At 36.8% G+C, this 15626-nt stretch overlaps 2 protein-coding genes across 13 annotated transcripts in view; both read left to right on the top strand.

Moving 5' to 3' along the window:
• Positions 1-3836, top strand: part of LOC109080146 (activating transcription factor 7-interacting protein 1-like) — a 38857-nt gene extending 35021 nt beyond the window's left edge. For all 9 annotated transcript variants that reach the window (XM_042760768.1, XM_042760793.1, XM_042760785.1 and 6 more), the window contains 9 exons: positions 53-127; positions 339-400; positions 810-871; positions 983-1648; positions 1937-1971; positions 2078-2135; positions 2497-2586; positions 2698-2726; positions 2849-3836. In XM_042760768.1, coding sequence (XP_042616702.1) covers positions 53-127; positions 339-400; positions 810-871; positions 983-1648; positions 1937-1971; positions 2078-2135; positions 2497-2586; positions 2698-2726; positions 2849-3316 — 1545 coding nt within the window. In that variant the 3' untranslated portion in view covers positions 3317-3836. The remainder of the gene's footprint in view (positions 1-52; positions 128-338; positions 401-809; positions 872-982; positions 1649-1936; positions 1972-2077; positions 2136-2496; positions 2587-2697; positions 2727-2848) is intronic.
• Positions 3837-9953: 6117 nt separating this feature from the next.
• Positions 9954-15626, top strand: part of LOC109062622 (glutamate receptor ionotropic, NMDA 2B-like) — a 98821-nt gene continuing 93148 nt past the window's right edge. Inside the window, exons 1-2 of one of the 4 annotated variants that reach the window (XM_042760687.1) lie at positions 9954-10716; positions 12608-13255. In XM_042760687.1, coding sequence (XP_042616621.1) covers positions 13229-13255 — 27 coding nt within the window. In that variant the 5' untranslated portion in view covers positions 9954-10716; positions 12608-13228. Of the gene's footprint in view, positions 10717-10793; positions 12297-12607; positions 13256-15626 lie in introns of those variants that run through there. The other 3 variants (XM_042760703.1, XM_042760711.1, XM_042760694.1) reach the window with 3 other exon arrangements.

The raw sequence follows: 15626 nt of genomic DNA, 5'->3' as shown, positions 1-15626 counted from the left end.
GGGACTGTGAAACTTGATACTTAACATCAATAAAACGGTGTTGTCATTTTAGGCCAAGATTTCCCGGCTGGCCAAAAAGTTTGGTGCTGCTAATCAGGCTTCAGAGAACTCAAAGAGAACTCAAGAGGTAAGAGAGGGAATCACTGCTAAAAAATTCAGTTATTGCATGATTTGGTCAAAGTGGTTTGATGATAAACATTAAGGGAGTCATGAGATAAGGATGTAAGCCAATAATGGCCCTTATCCATAAATATAATACCCTTTTCACTGATTGTAAGCAAAATGTGCTTTTGAATGTTTAGTCAAACTTTAAATGCACTTTGTTTTCTGTTAATCAGGCTCATGCTGCCTCCACTGCTGCTCAGGCCAACAATGCAACCAACAGGACTACCCCGCAACGGTAAACATATCACATAATGACCTCTATTCGTCTTCACAAGATTGTGCTGTCCTTCCTCCATTCCGAGACATTACAATCCTTTGTATTTTTCAGTGATCAAAAATGTGTATCTAGTGAAAGTTAATGTAGAAAATCAACACAGTGGAATGCAAGAATGCATTTTCTGTGAATTTCTCTTAAAACTTGCCAACATCTAGACAGTTCACCATCCTTTTTTTCCCACAATGGTTGAACAAAAAGCTAGCTAGCCATAAACGCCTTCTAGACGCCCTTTTGGCCACAGACTAATTTGGAAAAACGGCACATATTAGTGCTGCACTTTATTAAAAAGCTTTAGTAAATAATATTTGAAATGCTTGTGTTATTGCTATTATTTTAATGTTCCCCTACCATTTCTCTTCCTTTACAGTACTGTTAAAACCACGATGGATCCCAAACTGTCCAGTCCACCCACTGGTTCTAATACAACTGGTGAGTTTTATAAAATGCTTACAACATTATTAATTCTAGTTGTCATTCTAATGCTTTTTTAAAAACTCAAATGATTAGAGTAATTACTCTTCTTCTTCCTTCGACCCTCAGCAATCCCAGGCCAGGCCAAACCTCTGTCCACACCGACTACACCAACCACCACCGCACTAGCTTCTCCTGCACCCATTCTACAGATCATCTCCACAACTACAAGCTCCACCCCCTCCTCCACCTCTTTACCTGGCCAGTCTCAGACAGGCACCCTACTACTTAAGACTGGACCCAGTACAGGGGTCATGACTAGCACCCCAGCAACATCAGGGGGTCAGTCAGTGTCTATTCAGCCTCTTTTGATTCAGCTGCCTTTAGCGATGGCAAATGGGCAAAGTGGGGCATTGGTTAGTACTGCTGGTGGTGTCGGTTTAATACCGGTGTCCTCACTATCTACGGTTAGTAGCAACAATAAGGCAAAGACGACTACACCAACCACCACCTTCATCCTTCAAAAGCCAGCAGGCAGTGTTGTTTCGTCTTCCTCGACCTCGTCAGCTCCGGTGGTGTCCTTAGCGAGAGCTGTGTATCCGGGTGGCACAGGGACTGTTAGTTCACCCAGCACAGGGATATCTGTGACAACAGCCCGAACACCTACGCAGTGTGCTGCTGTCGTGGGAGTGTCTACAGCGGCCTCTTCTCCAGGAACCACAGGACCTGCGGCGACAGGATCAGCGGCAGCTGCAGCTGGTCCACCATCGGCTTCCGCACTGGCCTCAAAGACAGGTATGAGAGAAGGTTTTTTCCTATTGAGGGATATAACACAAAATGAGTGAATATTTAAAGCATGGAATAATACAGTATTAATTAAATACATTGAAATGTCGTTTAAGTGTAGCATTATTATTTTGACTATAAAACTTGTCTCGCTTAGTTATGTATATATAAATTATTTTTTTGCATGATTATTCTCGCATTGCTTTTATTTGCTATATAGTATTATGTAATGTGTATATTTAAAAATGTTATGGGCTGTTTCATAATGTAATCTCATTAATCTCTCATATTTAACAGATAATCAGGCCTCAACACTGAAAACACCCTCTCAGGTAAGCAATGTCGCATTGTAAACAATGTGATGTTTAAAATGTTATTGCAAATACCACTTTTGTCAAAAGTGCAGTTTTATACTAAATTTTATTCCTTTCTCTACAGACTGGACGTCCCAAAGGTTCTGTGATAGATCTGACTGAAGATGATGACGATGTTCAAGGTAAAACACAGCTGCTCTTCATTTCTGTTTTGTAAGGTGCAATCAGATTTTTACATGTAAAAAAAAGTCCATTGATTGTTGTTAGTGTAGCGCTGTATGAAGAAGCACAGCTCACACAAAAGTCACTTTTAAACCAGGCAGCTTGTGTTGGTGAGCTTTAATATAGACAAAGTCTGCACGGGGAATGGTTTCACCCTCACACTTAGCCCCAGATTATGCAGATTCATTGAGTTCAATCCAATATTCAAATTAAGTCTCACTGCTAGTTTTTCTCATCCTAGTTATGAGATTTTGATCTCTCTTGCGCTTTTTGTGCTAATGGTTATACTAATACTTTTCTCTTTTTGTGGGTGCTATACAGTGACAGGAGTCCAGAAAGCCACTGTTTCCCCAATCACTACCCAGCGTGCATCTGGGCCACCTCCTTTAGTCAGCTCTACCACTAATGCTGGTGAGTGAAAAGTTCACCTTTTCGCCCCTCTCTCCTTTTATTCTACTTTTTGCTTGTAGTTATAAAATTCAGAGCTGTATGCTGACAAGTTTTATCTTTTTCCTGGTTCAGGAACTCGATCAGCACAACGTTCCTCTGTGGTAAGTGTGTGTCCATAAAAATGTAAAGAAGATACAAAGGCCATGATTTTAATATTTTATCTATATTTTTAACACGTAGTGCCTCCTGTAATCTTTCTTACCTTCACTCGTTGTTCTCTCAGGATTCTCCATCCCGTCCAAGCTCCTCTTCCTCCACCACTCTTCCACCATTACCACTGGCACCATCGCCACCGGCACGTCTCCCCCCCGAGGCCGCCCACACGTCCCCTCCGCAGCAGCCCCAACTTAAACTCGCCCGTGTCCAGAGCCAAAACGGGATCGTCCTATCCTGGTGTGTTGCAGAAACAGACCGCAACTGCGCCGCTGTAGACACCTATCACCTGTACGCCTATCACCAGGACCACCAGGGGGCAGCATCGGGCACTGGTGCTTCGGCTCAGTCACTGTGGAAGAAGATCGGGGAGGTGAAGGCGCTGCCGCTGCCCATGGCGTGCACCTTGACCCAGTTTGTCTCGGGATCAACATATTATTTTGCCGTCAGGGCCAAAGATGTGTACGGTCGCTTCGGTCCTTTCTGTGAACCGCAGTGCACTGACGTCATTAACCCAGCATCCCCTGCGTCATCCTAAGATTATTGCAAACGAGGGTGGGATGGTACAAAAGGATTTGGCCGACGGAAGTTTGAGAGGAGATTTGTAACCGTTACAAAATGAACTATGCGCAGACCACTGGTTTAGTCTTGACCTTTGTGTTAGAAATTGTAAGGAAATCAAATAGGTTGTCTAATGCAAATGGAAATAATCATCAGTGCATATAGACACGTACACTATTTGTTTCAACTTTATTTTACAATAGGGAGGGAACTATCAGACTTGCGTTGTGCTTGAAATTGTATTTTCCTTGTGCATAATGTTCAGAGTTAAGTATTGTTTTTGAATTTCTTTCTCACTCTTTTTTTATTTTTTTTATTATTTTTTTTTAATAAAATGATATTCAATACATTGCACAGATGTTCCAGTATAGGTGCCGGTCATTAGCTACAGGACAGGAAAGCTGAGGTGTTAAAGGTTTTGAAATGTTTTTTTTGTCTGGTACCCAGACACTCCAAAATGACACTCAATAAAAGTATTGATATATTTAAAAAAAAAAGTCTTTTTTTATTTTATTTGTTGAATCTACAGTGTGAATTAATAAATGACATATACAAGACCGTTAGAAATATTTGTAACTGTTCCTGCATGGATCTAATGTATAGTCAAAGTGCAATTAATTTCTTTTTCATCACTGATATATGCTTTTAATCATCTATATGTTTGCTTATCTTTTAATTTATCGCTTACTTTGAATTTTTATCAGTTATTTTGCAGTTTCAGTCTAATAACTGAAAGGGAAAGACAAGAAATGTTAAGCTATCTGTTAGCATCCCCGTTCATCTTAATGACAGTTCCTCGGTTCTCCGGAAGTATTGGATATGAGTTCTGCCACATGGCTGTAAGCTACATGACTAATGAATCCCTGAGTTCCAGAAAAATTGAGAAGCTGTTGGCACCACAACAATGCCACTGTCCCAAGGCTTTTATTAGTGACTGTCCCGATATGTGATGTGCAAGGCAACATACAGAGAAAAAATTGTCTTATTTCACCCTTTAAAGCAAACAGGCACTGGTAAAACATCACATGAAAAATTTAAAAAATATTAGTGATATGTTGCTTGAATGTATACATATATTTAAACTAATTTTGAAGGCCCATCAATGGAAGAAAATTAAACATTTACATCGCTTGGAACACACAAATGAACACTTTGTAACAGCTGCAAGGAAAATGGAGTGCAGATAGAGGAAAAAAATCCATCACAGTGTTACCAGTTATTGTTGAGCACTTGAAGGTTGCAAGGCCAGCAAATGTAATAGATAAAAAAATTACAAAACGGAGGTATTTGTTTGGTGCTGTGACTAGATTAACAAGAAAATAAAATCTGATGAAACCTCCTGGTATATACTATTATAGTGTAGTAGATATGGAACTTCCTCTCAGGGGTAAAAAAAAAACTTCTCTGTTTGGTCTGTTCCTGTCTAAGTGAGCGGATCAAAGATTCAGTGTGGACCAGACTTCATGCCATTAGTCAAAAGTCTGGATATTCAAAACTACATTTCTAATATCCACCTCAAAACAATTAGAAAGGCTGCTCTCTATTCATGATGCAGGAATGTTAGTTCATGACTTCATAACTTTACAACTTGCTTATTGTAATGTGTCTCCATAAACGCATTACAGTTCATTCAGTTCAACCAGATTTAAAAAAAAATCAAGATGCACTACTATTCTTATAATATCATATATAATATATACATATATATATATATATATATATAATATATATATATATATAAAATATCAGTGCATTTTATTTACTAATGCATTAACTTATTGAATGAAAAGCATTTGTCAACCAAAAGATGCTGCTCTCTAAGGCACTATTCTGTGTAAAGCTCCCCTAGAACAATATGTATTCTGATTAGTGCTACACAAGTAGAATTAAACTGAGTAACAATTAAATTAAATCTGTAATCTCTATACGACGAGAATAAGCGGAACAGCACTAGTGAAGTTTACACTGTGCAGATTTTACCCACATGTTCTTCCTAGACTGGCCACAAGGGGGCAGTCAAAGATGAGCAATAGCTGTACAAGACGCAGCGCATACTTCAAATTCATTCAGTCACATACTCGTAGCAAAATTGTAGTAGGTCTATATTTGATACATTTTAGCAAAATTACATTCTTAATTTGATAACTGACAAACGTTATAGAGACCATGTAAAGAGGAGTTATCAGTTTTAAAAGCGTTTCGTAAGCACACTAAATAAAACACATTTTTGCAGTGTTAACGAATTAGCGTGGCTCATTCTTGAAACAATGGTATCATTTTATGTAATGATAGTAATTGTAGTAGAAGTAGTAGTATTTGAATGTTAAGGGAAAGTGTTTATATTAAGTATATATTTAGTTCTAAATGTGAAGCGGCGTTAGAGAATGTGCAGCATTAACGTACAATTCAAGTCTGAATTGTGATTGGCAGGAAGAATTGCGAAGAACAGAAATTATCATTATTCATGAGAAGGAACGCCCTACGAATGATATCATCCAATCGCCTGCGTTCGACAGGAGTGACGGAATTGACGTTGAGAGCATTTTCTCCACAAAACTCCGCGGTAAGTTTAAAATCATTTTTGGACCGCTGTCGGAGCAGAATATGTTTTTCTATAATGTTTATATATGTTTTTTAACCATATTTCGGCTACCAGCTACTCCAAGAGAGTTTCGATCGCATATTCCTTATTAATGACTGCACACTATTCCTGTAATAGCAGTCATTTAGTCACTGTGACAGTAATTATTGGGATAACCTTGATGTCAAATTGTTAAATTATTTGAATCAATAGATACACAGTAAAAGTTGTGAAAGTCTGAGAATATTGTTTCTTTAACACCGGAAATAAACAAGAAGTTGTATGATTTGTAAACAGAGTAAAGTTATGTAAAATTAAGAAATATTTAAGAAATCTAGGTCGATCTAAATCCCTTTTTTTGCTTGAATTCACTTTCACTGATTCCTTACAAGATTTTTTTTCTGATCATTCTCAACATGATCGACATATTTTACACAAACTTGTGGAGCTGGTGTCATTAAAAAAAAACAAAAAACATACCAACTACTTTTTCAGCTCACTCTTTTACTCAATAATATAAATTGTTTATATAATTATTGATAAAAAAAAATGTATTAAATGAGAACAGATCAAACATTTGCACTCTACTGTATTTTTTTGAATCTACATCAAATTATGAAAGCTGTTTAGTCACAAACAGACAAAAAAAAGATAATAACAAGGACACAAGTAAAACAAGATATATGGAAGCCTATATATGGAAGTTTTTTTCAGTAAGTAAGATATGGTTGTTCAAAAGTAAGGTATAGTGCTAGCAACAGCAAGGTCACAGGATCATTTTACCTTGAATTGCAATAACAGACCCCCAGATATTTGTCTCATTATCCAAGTATCAGTCCGCCTAAAATATACAGAGAGCGATAAAGATATCATACATGTACAAGTCAAAAGTTCATTTGAACACTTGAGCTGTCAAAAAATTGCATAGCCCAACTGACCCTTCGCAAAAACCCACCCCCCTTAGTTACTGTTGCTATGTCCGACAAGCCATGGCACTCTCACGCCACACATCATGTTCTCACGTAGTGAAAAATACACGTGGAGCAAAGACTCTGACAACACACCGACAGACAAGACACAGCAGGTTACTTCTGGTATGAAACAAAGTCTCAGCTTTCTAATTTAGTCATTTTTTAAGAAATTCTGATAATAATTATCGTTTTGTGGCTCTTTAATGTGTTATGACAGATCGCTGTATAGCGCCTCAGTTCAAGCGGCACGTGAACCGATCATCTCTTCCTGTTTACTAGTTTTAGCACGAAATAAACATGAATGGACATCAGAACACAAGGTATTGTTTCAACTGATGAAAGACATCGATAAACAACATTTTTCAAGTTCAAGTCCACCGACGTTAAACAAAATGGCAGATTCAGCGTGATGATCTCACATCACTCTTCTTCTCATGGGGATTGCACAAGTCCCATTGGTAAGCAACAGCCATGTATTTCCCATCACTCACCGTCAAATAACACATTCAGTTAATGCTCATATCTCGCTCTTCTCCGTCTGTTTGGCAACATGACGACTATATGTGCCAAAATTGCTGTCAACCTCATACAGAATACAGCTGCTAACTTGGCTGATATTACAAAGTCTCCCTAATCAAAACAGTACAGTGGTAGAGTGTCAAATAGTATTAATTTCATATCTCGCTGCTTTTGTTTTGTAGACAACCCCAGAGCATATTTGCTTGTATTTTCTGTATTAAGGGGGGAGAAGGAATAGATTCCTATTTATGCTTCTATATATCTCATTTGTGTTATTATTATTTTGTCTGTTTGTCTAAATACATTTTGTAATTTAAAGATACAGGAATTCAATTTATTATCAGTTTGAATATGTTAACATGAATTAACAATGATCTATTTTTTTCCCCCAGTATTTATTCATCTATATGCTAATTTATAAATTTAATAAGTACATAGCCCTGCACATGGCATGCAGGAAAAAAATAGTAGGCTAAATCCTGCACACGGTTATTATTTCGTTCCCTCGATTTACTAATTCGTTCTCTCGATTTCCTAAATCATGCACACGGTTATTATTTCATTCCCTTGATTTACTAATTTGTTCCCTTGATTGGCTTAATCGCACACAGGATCATTATTTTGTTCCCTTGATTTACTAATTAGTTCCCTCAATTGGCTAAATCGTGCACACGATTACTATTTTGTTCCCTCGATTTGCTAAATCATGCACACAATTATTATTTTGTTCCCGCAATTTACACATTTTTTCCCTTGATTTGCTAAATTGTGCACACGATTACTATTTTGTTCCCTCGATTTGCTAAATCATGCACACAATTATTATTTTGTTCCCGCAATTTACTCATTTTTTCCCTTGATTTGCTAAATTGTGCACACGATTACTATTTCGTTTCCTCAATTTATTAATTCGTTCCCTCGATTTGCTAAATCGTGCACACGATTTATAAATCAAGAGAACGAATTAGTAAATTGTGCGCACAATTCAGCAAATCGAGGGAATGAAATAGTAATTGTGTGCACATTTTAGAACATTGAGGGAATGAATTAGTAAATCGTGCACACAATTAATTAATTTTTTCTTGCATGTCATGTTCAGGCTCCGTAAATAAGTTCTGAAGATACAGTGAATTAATTTGGTTCATACAGTAAGTCTGTGTTTTTTTGTATGTTGGAATAAATAGTGAAACTGACCTGACATAATTTATCACTGTTATCGATGCTGCAAACATGTGTGGATGAAATTATCCATGGCAAAAAAATGGTGGGGACACATCACACACATCACATCACAATGATGCTGCCAGTATTGATTCAGTTATGTTCAAATTGAAAGTAGGCTACATGAATTCTAAACAGGGTAAATGTAGCTTTTATAGTGCTTTAGGGTTAGTTTTTAGGGTTGGTGGTTTGTATTTAGGATAATTTATGAATCTGTCAATGATGTGCACTCCTCTAAGATGGTCCTTCAATATCTGTTTATCTCAGTTACAACCCTGGTACTTAAGGCCTGAGGTGGTGAAATTAATTTCTTTAGTTCAGTAGCCTTTTCAATTGAAATTATAAATAATCCCAAAATCTTTAGGCATAAATTGCACCATTTCCATGGTCCTTCTGTAACTCTCCTTTTATTTTTGTCTAGTTTGAAATGATCAACAGACAGCAACAGGCAGACAGACTGTGTGAGTTTTAAAAAGGGAGTGGAAGACAGGTGCCAAGAAACGGAGGATCAAAAGCACAAGTGATCAGTAGCTCAAGCCAAGAATCCAGAGAAAGAGAGAGTGAGTCCTTGATAGAACAGACATCTGAGAAGCAGACATTCACATCTACACAGAAAACTCTGACTGATGACAGATGGAGTGCTAGTGCACGGGTACAGAATCCGTATCTGAGCAGGACTGGGCAATATTCAGAATTAAGAATTGGCTTCATTTCAATTAATGAGTTGGAATTTTAATTGAATTGCACATACCACAGAATGATAAAGAGGAATTAACAATTTATGGAAATTCAACATTGTCACAAAACAAAGAAATTTTATTTATATTTATATTTAAATTTTATATAATAAATATTTTTAGACATATTATATAAAATCCACATACATATTTGAGTAAATACATTTCAAACTTTCATTATTTGCATCATCTAATCTAATCTTGTGTTTGGTAAAATACCCCATTTTGTGTATAAAATAACATTTTTGTTTTTCAAACTGTGTTTTGCTTTGGGGATCCTCAGATCCTTCAAAACTGGAAAATTGCATTGCCACCAAACTACATATATTAAACGGCACAGTTATATGAAATTTATAAGATATGTATTGGAACAGCTCTCATTTACATTCAGTTTGATTGAACTGGAATAGAGAAGACATTCGCAGCTCTTCCTCTTTTCTCACTCTCTTTCTTATTCTCAGTTGTGCAGTAATCCTGTAGAGGGCCCCCTCTCATTCTCCTTTCTCTGCCTCGCTCCTGCTCCACAGCGCTCTGTCCTTAAGGGAGGGGAGAGAGAGAGAGAGAGAGAGAGAGAGAGAGAGAGAGAGAGAGAGAGAGCACAGTCTCGATGTGTGGAATTCTTGGGCAGACATTGCAACCATTACACCTCTTCCTACTGTTCTGCCTCAGTCACTGTCTGTGGAAAAGGGCTATTACTTACTGCAAACGGAGGACTCCTTCTACAGAAGCCAAGAGAAAGAAAGAGAGGAAAAAAGAGTGAGAGAAAAAGAACTAAAGCAACAACTGGACAGCAGGAACAAACTGACTGCCTTCGCTGTTTAAAAGCAAAGAAGAAAAACGGAAGGCACTGGAGTATTTGTTTTTTTCTTTCGTTTTGTATTTTTCTTCTTTCTCATTGTGGTGCTTGGAGGCACATTATCTTTTCATTTATTCGCTCTCTCCATCATTTGCCTCCTGATCTATTTCTCCATCTATATGGTGTATAATTTTGTCTATTTATGACGAGACAGGAGAGAAGAGAAAGAAGGGGCAAGTTTTTTTTTTTACTCTTTCACTCATTTTTAACTATTATTGTCCCCCTTCATTCATTCACCTGTCCCTCCTTCCCATCTCTCTCCTCTGATCATCCCCTCTTTCTTCCATCCCTCCCTTCATCCCAAAAGTGTGATGCTCCCTGAATGAAAGTTGGTCATTGTGAAAGAGACTCAAAAACCATCTCCGCATCTCCTTATCATTTTTGTAATTATTTTTCTTTCTCTCCCTTTTTTTAAACAGTTGTTTTAGTCCTCCACCATCTACCCTCACGTATCACTCTTTTTTTCCCTTGGATGCTTTAATATTCTTCTAGGTAGGTTTAACGGCTCGTTTAGTGTCTGTCCGGTCTGTTTGTCTGTGTGTGTATTGTGTGTTCCTTTTTTACATGTACATAAAACACACACACACATACATACAGACACACACACACACACACACACACACACACACACACACACACGCACGCATGCATTAAACTAATGGACAGTCAGGTGTCACGCATTACATATAATTTCTCCATGCCCGTTTTTACCCTTCTCCAACTTTGTCCATCTTCCATTTTTACTTATGAACAGCAATACATTTGTTTCCTGTCATTCTTTCTTTTGTAACACACACACACTTAAAACACACTTGCACACATCTGGTCTTGGGCTGCCCAGTCTGAAATAGCCTACATTCATCTCCAGTGTCCAGCGCAAGCATCAGTGTCTTATTTTGTTTGAAAAATTGTTGCAGACTTATTTCAGATGAGGTTCTGCTTCCGTTCTTTGACTGAGATGGGTGAGGTTGGCGTGACTACTTAATTTGCGGTTCTTGGACACATTTTAAACTTGTGATTTGTATTGTTGGCAACTTCCTCTAAGCTGGTGAAACATGAATACTGAATTGTGAAGAATAGATTGGTATTTGCTCAAAATATTGATTAGGCTTCAATGCATCAGTCGGTTATTTTTTCTTGTCTCACCTACTTGCAAGCTCAAGTCCATTTGGTCAGTCCTTTGTTTTATTGAGTGTTTAATTTTCTGCTGGCACTCCCCACCTTCTTCTCTCTTTTTATCCATCCATCTAACACCTTTCAGACAGGCCGTCACATCCTCTTCTTATCACAACCTCTTGATTTTCTTTGTACCCATGGAGGGTCCCTGTTTTTAGCTGTCGGACATGAACACTGAATGACCATTAGCTCATTAGAGAATGAAAACTTTTCACTCCCCACTATAAGTTTTTTATATCCCTAATTTATCATCCTTTAATGAACATTTTCCACTTCATTTTATACATCATTTTAATTCAGAACTACCTTCTTTGATTTTATATTCTGTGTTAGTATTTTGATTTTGTAGAATGTAATGTATGTTTATCTCTGAATATTAAAAAAAAAAGAGTCAAACAGGATTGTTTTTAATTTCCCTTGGTTTTGAAATCATTTTAAATGATTCTAAGAAAGGAATGGGGATCCAAGAAGTGACATTGTGTTGCAACTTAAGATGGAAGGAAATCTGAACATCTTTTTCCATTCATACTGATATTTTATTTTCTATGCATCATATTTAGTTTATGTGCTCATGCTTCCTTCTTGGTGACTGGTGACTGGATCTCAGTTAACATTTAGTTTTAGCTGAATTTTTTTAAAATAAAATTTTCCTTTGACAAAAGTGAATTAATCATCTTCATCACAATTTTTTCTTATACATGGACTGTATGAAAAACAAAAACTAAAGAAAAAAGCATCTCACTTGCCTGTTATTGGTCGAAATGGACATATCAAAGGAAGGCGACCATCTTGTCTTATGTTTTTGAATGCTTGCACTCGCCCTCTGTCTTGTGTTTCACATTTTTGTAAACATTATCCAAATAATACTGATGAAATGCCAAAGGACAGTTAGACTGGTAAGTAACATGATAAAAATATCACACATAAATGTATTTGTATGCATTTGTAAGCGTCTTACTGTGTGTTTGTGAAACACACCTGTCCCTTTTATAGCTCGAAATAGACTAAACTTCATCTATTACATACCACTTAAGCATTTAGTGTTGAGCACTCTTTATTAGATCAATTGAAAGAAATAACAAAAGGGAAAAAAAGAAAAATCTAACTCAGTGTTCCAAAGTCATCAACAAATTTGACCTTTTTTTTCAACATCATTTGCCTGAAAACCTGTGCTTAAGATACTGTTCTCTTATTTTTTTTCCAATAGTGTCATGAGAAGGACCCAGCAAAGGACATACATGGATACCTGAACCAATTAAGACCAGACGTCACTGCTTCAGCTTTTTCACTACTGGCCATCCAGCAGCTCCAGAGTTTGTGGGCTTGTTCGCAGATCAAAATGGACTTTTAGACTAATCAAGAAACATTTTCTTTTCACCCTTTTTTCACTTTATATCACATTTTGTAGCCAATGTAGGCTTTGTCCTTGACTTTGTCCTGGTGCATTTTCAATTTTAAAGTACATTTCTTAGATTTGATATAAGACTTTAAACTTTTCTTCATTGACTGAACATTGTTTGCATAGCTCAAACATTTAAAGACTTACTTGGCTTTTATTTTGTCGTTATTTGTGAGCCAGACATCTTTCTTACTTTTCTTGAGTGACTTTTCTTAATAGTTTTGATTCTATAGACAATTCCTGTGCTCAGTCATCCAGCCTGGATTTACAGTAGGACCTACACTTTCATCCACAGTCTCTGAACCAGTCCTACTTTTTCCTTACCAATCCTTCTAACTACTTCAAAGGTCAGCCACTCCTCCATCCAGGGCTATGAGAGGAAGAGACAAGACCCAGCTCACATCAACATGCAGGAGTTGAGGAGAGAAAATGGGAGTTGGGCTGGCAATGTTCAAGGTAAGGGATGAACTCTGTTTTCTTTTCCTTTTATCTTTGTTATCTATGATTATGTTTGTGAAGGAATACTAGCTTAGTACTTAATGAATAATGTACACTTCCATTCTAAAGCTTGGGATCTTTTTTTATATAAATGTATCATGGCTTCCACAAAAATGTTAAGCAGCAAAACTTTTTTGAACTGTTTGATGATAAGAAGAAATGTTTCTTTGGCACCAAATCTGCATATTAGATTGATTTCTGAAGCATCATGTGACACTGAATGCTAATAGCAGTAATGTCTGCTGAAGATTCAGCTTTGCCATCACAGGAATAAATTACATTTTTCAATATTTTAAAATTGAAAAATGTTACTTTAAATGTCCCTAAAATCAATGGAAAATGTTCTGGCAGTAAATTACCAGTACATTTTCCTTTTTTTAATACAGTGTTTTTACTGTATTTTTGATCAAATAAATGCAGCTTCCACCTCCAATGAATGGACGAACAACAAAAAATGATTCTTTCCCACAACATTATGCTAATTAACCTAAACAAACCAACCAAAACAAACCAAAAAAAACAATTTAATCAACTTATCCACTGGCATCCAGTTATCATCTTGGTTAATTGCTTTTTTTAAATCGATTTGGTGCAAAAATGTCACACAATTTGACTGTTCAATCAAATAATGAGTCATGAAAGAGATGTAAAATCATAACAAATTTTAAGTTCATTTATCACAGTGGAAATGGAAGTTGAGTACATTGCACTGTGGGATACAGACAAATGCAGTTGGTCGCTCAATGTATACAGAAAAATTGCTTAGAATACATACTATGTTCTGCAACAATATTTAAAGTAGTAATGGTAGTAGAATATTCTGAATATTTGCTACCATTCTCGATCTTTGATGTGCTCTTTTAAGCAGGGACATTCAGTCTCTCTCTCACCGCCCTTTTTATCTTCTGTCACCTACTTGAAGGCCTTAAAGACATGTCTGTTTTTCTTCCAGGGCTGTAATTTTCTGTTGTCTCAATGAATGTGTGTGTTTGTCATACTTAGGGCGCCATTGTTTTATTTTCATGCAGGCATTCGCCCAAATTACTCTTGGTAGTGCTGCCTTCTATCCAGTTTGAGTAATGTGCCTCTGGTCTGGGTCAGACATTGTAGCTAAGTGGGTTAATAAAAGAGAGAGCAGGAGCGATAAATACTGAGAAAGAGAGGCAGTAAGAAAATAGGGTGAGAAACTGATAGAGAGGTCGAGCTGCCTTTCACTCTCCTGCTCTCTTTTCTCAAGCTGCTCCCGAGACGCTCCTGATAGCCGTTAGACTCCTTCCTGGGAAAACACGAAAGTCGTTAGTGGATCTGAAAATGTCTGATGACGCTTGCCTCTCATATCGGCCTCTTAAGATGCGCTGCTTCTGATTAACGTGAGGTGACAGCATTTTTTACCCACGTCAGTGGGGTCGAAGCAGCTGTCAATCAAGCGTGACACTGATTGACGGGGACCAGAGGGATGAGGACAGTGTGGAATGTCTTTCAGAGTGAAGCATCACTCATAGATTCTGTTGGTGTGGTAACGGAGCCTCTGTTGGCATGGAAACGGAACATAGGAACACACGGGCATTCTAGACATTCAATGATATAACTGCTACACAGAGATTGTGCAAATCTGATTTTGTGTCAGCCGTTGTTTCATAAATAATGATACTTATGTTGTAGACACCTTACTTGTGTATACAAATTGTCTGACAATGTACCGCTTCACATTGCACTAGTGTGTGTACCGAGTGAGCAAACAATGAGTCTTAATCTATCATCCTGAAAACTGGGGAAATTGGACATGTATAAATGTTACTTTTCAAACAACAAGGATAATAGTCAATAAAAGCCTCTCAGGGATGCAGGGATGGATGATGAAACATGTTAGATGTGTAGTGTTGTTGGTGGTGCTTATTTGCTTTATAGTTTTGGAGTGGAGACACAGTAGGAGTGAATATAGAGGGCTGGAATGTTGTGTACTTTCCAGTAAAAGTTTGTTTGTTTGTTTATTTATTTAGTTATCTTAATTAAAATGATCATTATTAATAATAAAATGTATTAATAATGTAATTCAATATGAATAATAATAAGAATATTTATTATGTTTATACTTTAATAAGTATAATTTTATTATGTATTTTTATAGAAGAAATATCCTAGTAAAATTTCTGGAATCTAATATAGGAATTATACAACAAAATAAAAAAAATAACATTTCTACAACAATTTGGACAGATCCTAATGATCCAAATAATAAGTTCCAATATTATTCCAACAAAACATGTTGTCCTAACTGCACAATATATTTGGCAATAAGATAACTGATTTCCAGTGATTTAGTAGGATT

The sequence above is a fragment of the Cyprinus carpio genome, chromosome A1 (genome assembly GCF_018340385.1).
Source record: "Cyprinus carpio isolate SPL01 chromosome A1, ASM1834038v1, whole genome shotgun sequence".
Classification (NCBI taxonomy): Eukaryota; Metazoa; Chordata; class Actinopteri; order Cypriniformes; family Cyprinidae; genus Cyprinus; species Cyprinus carpio.
The sequence above is the reverse complement of the archived record's forward strand: the minus strand, read 5'-3'. Positions and strand labels throughout refer to the sequence as shown.